This window comes from Sarcophilus harrisii, chromosome 5 (genome assembly GCF_902635505.1).
Source record: "Sarcophilus harrisii chromosome 5, mSarHar1.11, whole genome shotgun sequence".
Lineage (NCBI taxonomy): Eukaryota > Metazoa > Chordata > Mammalia > Dasyuromorphia > Dasyuridae > Sarcophilus > Sarcophilus harrisii.
In genome coordinates this window covers 237554094-237567417 of record NC_045430.1, presented here as the reverse complement: position 1 = coordinate 237567417, position 13324 = coordinate 237554094, and the positions used below count along the sequence as shown (strand labels likewise).

Here is a 13324-nt window from a genome sequence, read left to right as displayed (position 1 = left end):
GAATAGGCAGTGCTGAGGCATTATTCACATTTTACAGATGAGCCAGAGAGGACAAATGTGTATATTCTAAGATTACATGACCAGGAGAATTAGAACACAGCCCCTCCAATTCCCAGGGGAGTAGTTTTTCTACTATACCATGCCTCCTCCCATGAAATAATTTTAATGTAAAATCAAAATAAAACCCACATGACTGTCTTCTGCTAGGCAAGGACCATCTCCTTCCTAAGCCTCTTTAGTACACCACAGACCATTTCAATTTTCCTTAGGTTGGAGGCGTCATATTTGAGTGACTAAAGACTAGCTGGGGAATGAGGCAGGCTTACAGCTATGGGCTCATTAATCACCTTTCCATTACAATAGAGGCTTACAGGAAGATGGCTAAAGCCATGCAATGTGGCTTAGCAATTTTTTATTAACACTGGGGCTTTCACTTAAAACAGTGTTGGCTTGTGCTAAATGGGACTAGCACAGAACCATACACATTGTAATTAGTGTAGGAATGATCAGGAATCATGATGATGACAAAGATGATCTTTTTCCTGAAGAGTAGGGGGAGGGAAAGGAGAGAGGGAAGGAAGAAAAGAAGGAAAGGAAGGAGAGAGGGAAGAGAAAGAAGGGAAGAAGGGAAGGTAAAAGGGAGGGAGGAAGGGAGACAAGAATGGTGAAAAGAAAGAAGGAAGGAAGGGAGGGAGGGAGGGAAGAAAGAAGGGAGGGAAAGAAAAAGGAAATCAAGATACAAAGACAGAAATGGTGCTTAAATTAATATATCAAGAAAAAGCACAAACAAGGACTGAAAGCCAGTTTTTTGTTTGTCATTTAAAAAAAAGTTAAGCAGTGAATGTTTCCTTAATATTTAATGTAAATTCTATTATTTATAATGGAAACATATAATTTACTAATACAAATGTAAAGTATGGAATTTATTTTGATTTGATTTGCTTGAATTATCTTTACAAAAAGAAATTAATTTTTTATACTCACATATTATCCAAGATCATCTTTAGCACATGAATTTTTACTAGAAAGCAGTTTAAAAATTTAGACTTTATAAATACCAAGGTCTCCATCAATGAGATACTGTGTCTTTTTTGATGCCTACTGAGAACTTAGTTTTGAGGTTTCTGCTAAACAATCATTTTTGAATGAATTCCATGCTTCTGTTATGCTCTCCTGTCTAGATGAAGAGGTGATTCTTGGTTAATAAAAAGACTTCTCTATTTCTTTATCTCAACAACTTTGCATCTGGAAATTATTCTAAGGAATAGCTTGTTCACATTTACATTATTTGAAGGAAAATGCCAAATGCTCATTCTTCAAGACTCTCTTTCTCTCTCTCTTTTTTTTACCTTGCTCGAGCATAAGCAGATAAATTCTCAGTGTCACCGCGGCTGAATCTCCCTGCTATTTTTATTTTCTACTGACAGAATATTCAAAGCTGACAAATGTTGTAGAACAGACATAGTTATTAAAAGCTTCAATTTACAGCAAATAGTGACAGTTTGCTTTTGCTGCTCATAAAGCAAAATCGAAGAGGTGTAAATACATGGAGAAGGTGGAACACCAAAACCCAAGACCCTTCTTTAAGCACTTCTAATGAGTAATGCTCTCATAAAGTTAACAGGATTCTTCTGGATCTGTTTCTCCAAATGATGACCAAGAAAAGAATACTGGATGGCAATTTGTGGTGGCATTTTAAAAACATGGCTCAGTGGTGTGTTTTTAAGTACTGGTGAACCTTATGCCAGGTGAATTTGAGAATGTACACGAATGTACATACACACACCAGATTCTCCTGAAGATCAACTCAGCAAATGTGAAAAGAGCAATTCCTCTTCTACCAGCTACAAAGTCCTGTTCACTTAAGGATCCAGGATACTTCTGCCTCTACATGGATTCAGGATTCAAATGGACCCATTAGCATTCCCAGTACTGCTTGTTTGTGGTCTCACCTTTTCTATTGGAATAAAAATGAGAAAAAATGGTGACCACTCTTTAGGGGAAAATTATGGGTCTGCAGTTGACCTAATCCTTTGGTTTCCCCTTATCTTTCAGCTTCCTCATTCTTGGCTATATCCCTGATGCTCATTTCCCATGTGGGTAGAATATGGTAAAATGGCAATCAGACTAATCTGGTCAATATTTCATGGGCTAGAGCAAGGGCTGAAACTATGTCTAAAATGAGGGGAGTGGAGGAGGATTACCTGTGGATTTCAAGAAACATCACAGTGTATGACCTGAGGTAAAGGTAATTCTAACCATGATTTTCACTACATAGCATCCTATCTTGTGTTAAAATATAAACACAATAACACAAAGCAAGAAAATTACATCTTTTGGTTTCTGTGTATTGTTTTTGTTGTTGTTGTTGTTTTAGGTGGTGGAGGAGATTTTAAGAGGGGGGATAGCTTTTAGTTCCATCAGAAAGAGAACTGAGAAACTATAAATGATTTCTACATGGTAGGATATGAACAATTTCCCTTGGGCAACATTTTTAGGTGGGTATACTTAGTATTACTTATACTGGGTGAGAAATTCCTGGCAGCAAAGAACAAGAGTAGAGACAGTAGAGAAAAAGCAGTAAGACTCACAGAAAAGAAGGCAGCAGAGAAAGCTTCCCACACCAGAAAGGAAGTCACAGGTAGAAGGAGCTGCATCCAGCAAGCTGATTCAGGCAGAAGTCAGGAGAAGGCTGAATCACCTGACCCAAAGTAAAAAGAAAATCTAAATAAGAAATGAAGGACATTCTATTACATCTGCATTCAGAAATCTGGGACCCAACACACATCAGTTCCCATGTTGCTTCCCAAGTGCATTCTCTCTCATCTAAGAATTATCTATGGGATGTTTCGTTATGTGCAAGGGAATCATACTAGACCCCAAAAGGGAAAGATTAAAGCTAAAATCCCTGACTTCACAGAGCTTACAATGAAGGGAAGGTTATGGATGCTATAGAAATAGCTACAATAAATTGTGACTGTATATTAAGAGTCTTAATAAAGTGCTACAGGAATAAGATGAAGGGGAAATTACCTTTGGCTAAGGGTGTCAGGAAAGACTTCACAGAGAAGGTAATATGGAGGATGAACAGGGCCAGCAAAGGTTACATTTAGCAGAGAAAAGGGGAAACGGGTTGAGGGAAGGACAAGAAGTCACTAAATGCAGGATATGTTTGGGGAAAGAAATATTCAAACTGAGCTAACTTTTTGGATAAGTAAATTCAGATAAGACTGAAAATCCAAATCATTCAAGGTTTTGAATAATAAGCTGAGGAATATCAATATGAATTTCTGAGGCAACAGAGGGTGGGATAGTATGCTGTACTTTAGGAAGCTGACTCTGACAAAAGTATGAAAGATGGACTACCTGGGGAAGTGAAAGGTAGGAGAAGCTGAAGGCATGGTAGCTTACTAGAGGGCTACTGTCACTTTCAGGGACTAAGTCATGAAGATTCAGCTAGAGTGGTATCAGCAGGAATGGGGAGAAGGTATCAAAATTTTTTTTTTCTAAAAGAAACTGACAAGATATAGCAACTGATTAAATGTGGAGATGGAGTGGGAGCAGGGGATAAAAGGCAGAAAAGAGAATGAGTTATCAGCAGCAGCATTATATGTTTTCAAATGGAACAGATTTTTTTGGGGAGGTTTGAGGAAACTTGATGATCAATTTTGGAGATATTAAATTTGAGTGGGAGTCCAAGTATAGACAGTCAGGAGATAACAGAAAAGGAAAAATATGAACTTAACATTATTTTCATTTTTAAAATATTCATATATACACACACATAGATACACATACACGCAATGGGCGCACACACACTTTAGATTTATAATTTCGTGAGAGTTGGGGAATTCTTGGTATAGAAACTCCCTCCCCCAATGCAGTTTAGCAATGTATGTATAACCAAGTTTTAGAGTAGGCTGGGGCAGGGAGAGATGAAGTGACTTGCCCACTGTTACAAAACCAGTCTGAGTCAGAGCTCTTATTTCAATTCTGTTTTTTTTTTAATTCATTTTTTATCCAACTTATTTTTTTCTCCAGAACACTGAATAAGATCATTGTAAAATAGCACCATTCTTGGTACCCAATAAACATTATATAAATATCAGCTATCATTATTATTATTATTAAAGAAAAATGCAAAAGGAAACTTCAAAAGAATTTCTCTTAAAAAAAAAAAATAACCCCAAACCTGACCAAATGGAAACCACTAGAAACTATAGAAATTAGAAAAGAATTACTGAATCATAGAATTGTAGGGACTAGCTAGGTACTTGGTCCAATCCATAACTGGACAAGAATCTTCCCTTACCAACATATCTTGACCAAAAAAAATAAAAAAAATAAAAAAAAATAAATAAAATCTGGGCCTTAATTGTCCTTTCATTAGTAAGAAGTTCTGCCACCAAAGCCACACTTATATGTTTAATAAAAATTCACAGCAACCGCCCCCCCTCCCCAAGCCCACAAAAAGTGTTTAGGTTTAAATGATTTTAATTAATGTTTCATTTATTTTTATTTTGTCTCTGTATTATTTACATCTTTTAACAATTCATTTGATAAGGCACTTATTAAGTGGGATACCATGTGTCAGAAACTGTGCTAGATGCTTAAATGTGTTTTGTGGTCTGAATTATCTTGATAAGATAATGACATATTATGAAATTAGTTCTACACTTTAGAAAAAAAAAAAACAGGTAAATATGCCTTTTTTTTTTTTTCATTAGGAATTTCCTACAGGACCAGAAGTCTAGCTGAAATAGAAAATGATGAGGCTCCACTGATAACAACCAACAGAAATAATGGGTCCCTTGGTTGGTGAGGAAAACTGCATTCTCATTTAGAGTAGGAAATAATCACATTTTGAAGTTATCCCACATTTGTTTTTGCCCTGGCTGGTTCCAGCTATATATCCATCAATCAGTAAGCAAAGAGGAAGGGGGTCACTGTAACCCTAGAAGCCACAAACAGGCTGGAAGTGGTACAAGTCAATGCACACAGCATTTGCTTAAATTTTAATTAATCTTTATGATCAAATGAGATGATACATGTATAGTATTATTCTTGAAGAGGGGTATATAAATACCCCTTGAAGAACTATGTAAATAAAATGTTATCATCATCATCATCATGATATCACTATTCATCCACCACATTTGTCCCAGTATGTTTTCTCTCTTTTGTAAAAAGACAGAAAGGACAAGTGACTTGATAAAAATTTCATAATTATATTTCTAAGCAAAGAATATTTCACCTCTCCCTTAAAAGTCATTATTCTTATCTATAACATTGTGAAAATAAGAATATCTACTGCAGCACACAAGGCTCTTGTGAAGATCAAATAAGATACTATAGGTAAAGTACCAAGTAAAGCTTAAAGTGCTAAATAAAGGTCAGATGGTCATATTATTACTATTACTATCAACTAATAAAGATACATCTTATGATTATGGGGATGATGTTTAGTCAGTAAACACTTAAGGATGTCAGTTAGTGCATACTGGACATCTAATCCTAATTAAGATTTTTAGTACACTGAAAAATATCTTCTGACTAAAACACTGCTCCATTTTTAGAAAACTAAGAAATTCATGTCAAAAACTGAAAAGACTTAGCAGAGGCAAATACTGAGTTAAAGAGTCATTAGATACTAAATACAATCACTAGATTGTATCTTTAAAAAAAAGAATATATATATATGTATGTGTGTATGTGTGTATCAGCCTTAGGACCAATCACAAGCCTCTAATGCAAATATTAAACATTTCATGCGCTCAAGAATTCAGCCAATGGACTAGGGGAGAAGGAGGAGGAAATTAAAAAAAAAATCAATGTAGTTAGTAACTGCTTTTAGAATTGTTTCAGTCTACTTATGACTTATGAGAACATTCCCATTCACCATATATACAAGTCTTCCACACAGTTTTATTTATATAAGCTTGTGACAAAGTTAAAACTTGAATCTGCTTATATTTCCTTAAATACAGTGTATACTACTACAAAATGTTATACCCCTCAAAAACAATTACATAGGGTTTAAAAAAACGAACACACACCAAAAAACCTGTTTCAGAGTGAGACCTATAGCTCAGTAACTGTCAATAAGATTTTTCAATCTTATACAGAAGCTTATACAAATAGAAGAATAACTAATGCTCCCAGCTAACAAACAACCTTCTTTTTTTTCCATCCTGGAAATATGTAAATGCTGAGGAAGGCAAGACGAGGGAGGCTGGTTCTACCTTCATCCCTCTGAGGTTGTTTCATCAGTGAAACAAGCCAAAAACAAAATATTAATGACAAGTGCACATACTTAGCAATTGAGAACACAGTCCAGCAGTGACCACATTAATCTTTGCTCAAGAGGTTATGTGGCTTCCAGGCAGAACTATTGATTTGAATCTAGTCTGCTGTGGTAGAGTTTCATAATAGGCATTCAAAATTCACACTAGAGAATTTTCCCTCAAAATGGGAACTTCCAGGTCTTTTCTCAGTTTACCTGGAAACTTAGGTAACAATCCTTCTTGGCCCAGGATAACAGAAGCAGCTCGGGGTTTCTTTAAATCAAATGTTTTGTTGGGTAAGAAATTGTATTATATTACCTTGTTAGGTACATATACAACAGCTTTTCAGAAAACAGAGACAGTGTTTTGAAAAGTCAAAATTTAAAGAATTAAGAATAAGACAACTGACAGGGTTAAGTATCCCAAGTTACAATTTATTTTTCTAGATTTGGTTTTCTTTCCATTTTTAGAGGCTCAAATTCACAGTATTATATCACCTTAACTTTTCACCCTAAACACAGTTAAGGAAAGTACTGATTTTTTTAAAGAGAGGATAGGACAGGCAGAGTGAAAGTCAGTCCCAGTCTCAGGAAGACCTGGGATTAAGACCCTCTGATACACACTGGCCATGTGGCCCTGGTCAATCCCCTTCCCTTCTCACTGCACATGACGCCATCCACTTTGGTGGATTTATACATAGCTTGCAATCCATCTGACTTGTCCGTCGACATAAACTTATTAAGCAGTTACTGAGATCTGAGAAGGTGCTAGGTCCATAACCGAACAGGAGGAGGTGGGGCTGCCAGCCCTCAGACAGCTCCGGAGCCCTTTCAGCCCCTCAAACTTCTCTCTGGTGCCAAGGCCCAGGCTCTCGGCTCCAACCTTACCCAGGATGTTATAAGGTCACAGGGCACTGAACTTTCAGGTGACCAAACAAGGAAACCCAAATGAGTGCAGGCTTTGCCAGAATGAGGTGCTGGGGAGAGGTGGTTCAGGAGAGGCAGCGAGGGCAGAGTTGATAGAGAGGCTGACTTGAAATCTGTGTAACTCTGTTCCTGTTGTTTAGATCTCAGGCACTTAGGAGTTATATGACTGTGCGCAACTCACTAACCTCTTAGTGCTGGAGGCAAATCTCTAAGACAATAAATTGCAGAAGAAATGTAGACCTGCACTGGATAGGGTTTCCCTCATTTGGTTTATCCCATACAAGTGAAAACCAAAATGGCAGAAAAGTCATCAGTGACCACAAAAGATGCCTGGGGCAACAGAGTTAGTATCTGACTGGGAGCTGGAGGACTTTGTACTTGAAGGCCAACTCTTCCAAGATCTATCTGCATGGGAAAGTTACTTCCATGTCTCTCAATCTCAGCTTCCTCACCTGTAACACCAAGGGATTACATTAAACCCCCTTTGTAATTTAATGAGGATTAGAAAGCCTCTGGACCTCTTGAAAGCTGCCACGTGCTGCCCTCCAGTGCATGAAATCTTGGAGGAAAACTTAGGTTGCTGGGTAGCTCTGCTATGATGGATTTATACAAAAATATGGGAACATAGACAGGATGAGTAGGTTAGGATGAGTGGTGATGTGCTTCAGGAGCAGGAAAAAGCATGCGGAGGAGATCCTGGGTCCACTGATTACTACCATCTTTTATTACCATCAAGTTACCTAGTGAAATGTGTCTCATTAGCAGAATCATAAGCCAAGGGTACACAGGAAACGAATTTTTATTAGTCAGCGTGGCTGTCTCAAGAATGAATACTCTACTTTAAAGAGAAGCAGCCTACCCACTGTTATATTCATCAGCTTTGCTGATGACTAATTTTTTGAGGAATAATGAAAGGATGTTTTTCAAACGTGTATCTGATGATACATATTCTAGCTCACATTGACGTTTGAGAGAGCAACATCGAGGTAAAAGTCTTATGTGACAATTTTGGCTAATTCTATCCAGTGCTGTAGAACCTTATTTTTGTGTTTCAAATGAGCAACTCCTTCCCTCACCCCACTCAACTCCCTAGACAACAGGCAGGCAGAAATAGGAAATGCTTAAACTGGTTAAAGTCTTTATTAGAGCTGAGGAGAAGTCCTCTAAACTTGAATATATTGTAGTTAGATCTTTCACAGTTTTTCATACAAAATATTCACAAAGGATCATTTTAATTAAAGGAAAAATCTAGGGAATTAAAGAAAAAAATTGCTGTCATTATTAAAAAGCAGAATCAAAGAATGTGGGCACAGAAGGACATTTATCAATCTGAAAAATTATACATAAGGCTTAGATTTAAATCGAATCTGTAAGAGAGAAAAGTCCGTTTTGCTATTCTCAATTTATTGGGGTTATGCTTGCTATCTCTAGAAAATGACTGAGTCTGAAGTGACAGGATGTATCTTGCTCAGGAGGAAAACAGAGGAGCAGATGTAATTCACTGAAGAAACCCAGCTGGCGGCATTTTGGAATCTGACAGTCATTAACTTGCTTACATGGGATTAATACACATCCCACAGCTGGACATATATGCTGGATGAATATAGAAAGCTTGGGAGTAGCCAGTTTGTGACTTATCTCTTTTAAGTGAGGTTAAACTCAGAAAGGCCCGTTCCAAGACAACTCGAAATGGAGTGACTCTAAATGAGTCACAAGGTATAATAGGTCTGTGCTTGAGAGGATGGGGGTTATTTCCAACAATCTAGCTTATTTCTGCTTATCACGACCTCAAAATTATGAGATGAGAGGAGCCTGAATCCTGAAAGCATCAAGGGATCAGAAAGGAGATGGGGAGGAATGGTTTACTATGGAGGGTATAATTTACTCATTTGGATATAGGCTTTCTTAAATGGAAAGAGCCACCCCATGACTCTGAGCATTTTCATCTAATGATTTTGATGTGGGTTACAAACATTATTCAATTAAGTCTCAAAATAGCTCTGTGCAATAAGCCCTGTACCATTATCTCACCCATTGTACAGCCTGGGAGGCAGAGAGATACCACGCAGCCTGGTAAGCAAAGTGGCCAAGCTGCAAATAGCAAAAGGTCACATAAAGAGCCATCAATCACAGGAAATAGTCTTCTGAGTCTCTCAAATACATACAGAGCCCACAAGGCCATCGATAAAGTCAAAGATCACGTCATTTTTGCTCATTCTACAAACTGATGTCAAGAGAATGGGATGGCAGGATCACAGCTCTAGAGTGGGAAACATCCCTCGGAACACCAGTCCTCCTTCCCCATTTTCACAGATGAGGAAAAGAAGACCCAGGGAACCTCGGGGACAAGGGACAGAGCTGGGATTGGACTCAGACTGCATGATTCTCAAGTTCCACACTCTGTTCCAAGCACTACAAACCTATCTACCTCATGTGGACTATGGGAGTAATGGCCAAGCCTGCCCGGCTCCATGCTGTCAACCACATGCCATCAATTCCTCCGGGAATTCCTTTGCCTAGGGGGTGCCTCTGGTGGCTGAGGTTGGCAGAGACCGGCAGGAGACACCCTCCACAGAGCAAGTTTTCCCACATTCATGTAGAATGCGGCACCCGCTCTATGCCTCTATTCACATTAGGGATCACAACGGGGACTGAGGTGTGCAAATATTGTTTATGGGCCAAATGCTGACCTTTATTTTATTGAAAACTTTTATAGAAGCCAATAAAATATACAATGCAGATGCATCTTCTTTAAGGCCACATTATCCTATTTTATAAGGAAGAAAGATTTCAATTTAATTTTCAAAGTTTAAGCAGTCTGTGAGGAAATTATGCACACACTATCATCCCTGTCTCCTGTTTTCCTTCCCCTTTACCAATTACTGGCATTTCTGAAACAGGAGATCAGAGGGGGCAAAATGATAATAACAACAATCATTTCTGTAACATCTTGAGTCTTACACAGCACCTTCCTCATAGCCATACCATGCGGCATCTGCCACTGTGCTAATTACTGCAGATACAAGGACAGACAAAACCCTCAGTTTCCTCATCTGTAGAATGAAGTGGAGAAAGAAATGGCAAGCCCAATCCAGTATCTTTGCCAAGAAAACCCTAACTGGGGTCATAAAGAATCAGATGTGACCGAACAACAACAAGCAACACACCACTAAGTAAGCTACTGGAAGAAAAATATGAACTCAGGTCTTTCTGACTCCCAATAGAGTGCTCTTATTCACAGTACCATCTAGAACAAATGGAGGACAAATATACCAAAGAAAAGACTAGGGAGTGGATGGGTTGGATGACAGGGATTGATAGGTATTAAGATGTGCTCTGATAATTCCACTCTCCCCAGGAGTTAACTAAAAGTTTAGCAATGGGAAATAGTGGGAAAGTCCCCAAGAATTATCTTCCTGAAAATATGGTTTATTTTCAAATGTATGAGCTACATTATGTTCCCAACTTTTCCCCAACATCAGGTCCATAGGGAAACCAAGTATGTCTCCCCTTACGCAACAGAAATATTCTGGGCCGATTACAGATTGAGTAGGATACCTCCCAAAGAGATGCTACTGATGATGCAGGCTTTCAGTGAAGATTAAAAGAATGCACCATTTCTGTATGACTTGGTCATGACACATGCTTTTGAATAACCTTATTTCAATAGCTCCCTGATGCCACATCTCTTTATGAGAGAAATAAAAATATATCCTCATGGATTTACATTATGATTTTTAATTGATCCTTTTAAAAGATTATTGTCACTTCTTGACGATTCTCCCCCCCTCGACCCATTTATATTATAATTTCAGAAAACCTTTATCTTCTTAATTGCTGACTGATCTTCAATTGGCAAGAGCATCTAACAATTTATCTTAAATCGCTCTTTCTGTTGCTGTTATTTCATAGCTTTCTACAGACAGACATGGAGCATAAAAAATCATGGGCCTGAAAAGTTAGATGTGCAATCTGATCTCAACTCTGCTACCAACTAGCTAGCCAACTTTGACCAATTCCTATTACCTCTCTGGGCCTGAGATGTACTACCTGCAAAATGAGATCTTTTATCTTTTGTGGACCAGAGAATCTCTAAGGGCTATTTCAGCAATGAAATTCTGTGACTTAAATCAACTACAGGAATTCCTATTTAAAGTAGCCCTGCTGAGAATCCTTTGAAGAGACAAAAATCTTTATGCAATACAAATAATTGACATTCATTTTCTTTGTTTCTAAGCTCAGTTTTCAGTAAGTAAAAGACAAAAAGGTTTTGGGGAAAGGGGCAGGGGAGTTACCTTTAGCAGATAAATCAGACAGGTAAATAGCACATACAGCACAAGAAATCTCATTTGCTGGCTGGGATTCTGTAATCTATGAAACCTAAAGTGCTTTAATCTTTATGTGCGTAAAGCCCAGGGGGCAGACCCTGAATCATAGAAGAGAAATCTGTACTCTGCAAACACCTGATCCCCACAGAGAGATTATGCCATTTTCTAGTGAGTGGAGAGGTGGAGGGGGCAAGTGGGAAGAATAAAAAAGGGCCTTCAAAGGTCAGAGGCCTGTATTTGAATTCTGGTTCTTACTTAATCTCTCCATGGTCCAAGATGTATCTTAATCGTTCTATGCCTAAGTTTCATTACTTATAGGTAGATAGATGGCTGACAAAGCCAGAGAGGTGATAGATAATGTACAAATAGATAGACAAAGATAGGTAAGACAGAGATGTATTAGTGTGTGTGTGTGTGTGTGTGTATACACATAGAGAAAGACAGACAGGCAGAAAGACACACACATACACAGAAAGGGAATATATAAAATATTTATTAAGAATTTACTATATGCCAGACACTGTAAAATGAGGGGGTCAAACTATACTATCCAACTTTAAATCTATGCAAATTTAATTTGTAAAGTCCTTGAAAGTAGGACTATTGCTTTGGGCTCTCTCTGGTAGGCGGGAGTGTAATGAGATATTCTGTACACAGTAGGAGCTTAAGGAATGCATACTGTTATTGATGTGACATTATTAACCTACCATCTTCTCCTTACCCACCCTTCTAATGCTGCATGCTTCATTTATAGGCAGTGTGATAGAATGAAAAGAATGTGGATCTTCGAATCAAGAGAGAGATCTGGTAATGCTACCTCTGATATTTATTAGCCATGAGAATTGTAAGGCAATTAACCTCATCCTCAATTTCCTTCATCTATAAAATGAATATTTTAATATCAGCAATATCCACTTTACCAGGGTAGGTGTGAAAATCAAATAAAAACATATAGGAAAAGCTTTGTCAGCTTTGAAGCTCTACAGAAATGTCTACTATAATTTTATTTTCACTTGTCTACCAACTCCACTGAAACTGATTTTACACCTGAGACAAAACACCATGATTTAACTTCTGTCTGGCCTCCTGCATTCCCCAGTACAACTTAGTGAGGATGGCTGCAATGGTATGTTAAAACGGAAATAGTGTTTTACAAGGAAGCAAACACAGATTTCCATTAGATCATTTAAATAAAAATGAACTCTCTCCAGACTTCCCAGTAGAGTGAAAAAAAGGGTTTTAGTCTGACGCTCTGAAGAATAAAACTAAAGCTTCGGTGCAAGCCCCAGATGACATGTACTAGATGTGTGACCCTGGACAAGCCAATCAAGTTGCTTAAGACCCCCTCTCATGCATAAAACCACCTAACATCATCCTTGCAAGCCCCCTACCAAACAAACAAGATGCTGTAAGAAAAGCACTTTGTAAACATTAAATTGTTCTATGTAAATGAGGGTTGATAATATTGTCAAGGTTCCATAAGATGTTTTGAGATGCCTAGAATGTGCACAAACATTTAGAAGGTGAAACTACATACTGCTTTGTTTTAAACAAAGAGTCCTAACTGAATTTCATTCCTCTATTTAAAAAAATTATTACTTACTGTCAAGACAGGGTGGTCCTACTAAACCTTCCTATGTGATTACATTAAGCCAAATGGAAATGATAAAATATGTATTTAGAAGATGCTGATACTACTTTCAGAAAACGTTCCATGGATCATTCTAAAATTTAGACAAATTTCTATTACAGTACCATGATAAAATAGACAAGATAATATATTGGA

The 13324-nt window shown here is 37.8% G+C and overlaps 1 protein-coding gene across 4 annotated transcripts in view; it reads right to left on the bottom strand.

Moving 5' to 3' along the window:
* RSU1 (Ras suppressor protein 1) overlaps positions 1-13324 on the bottom strand; it is a 220415-nt gene that overhangs the window by 60901 nt on the left and 146190 nt on the right. The window contains exon 9 of one of the 4 annotated variants that reach the window (XM_031939917.1): positions 2683-2701. The exons of the other annotated variants lie outside the window; for them this stretch is intronic. Coding sequence (XP_031795777.1) covers position 2701 — 1 coding nt within the window. The 3' untranslated portion in view covers positions 2683-2700. Of the gene's footprint in view, positions 1-2682; positions 2702-13324 lie in introns of those variants that run through there. 4 annotated transcript variants of the gene reach the window in all.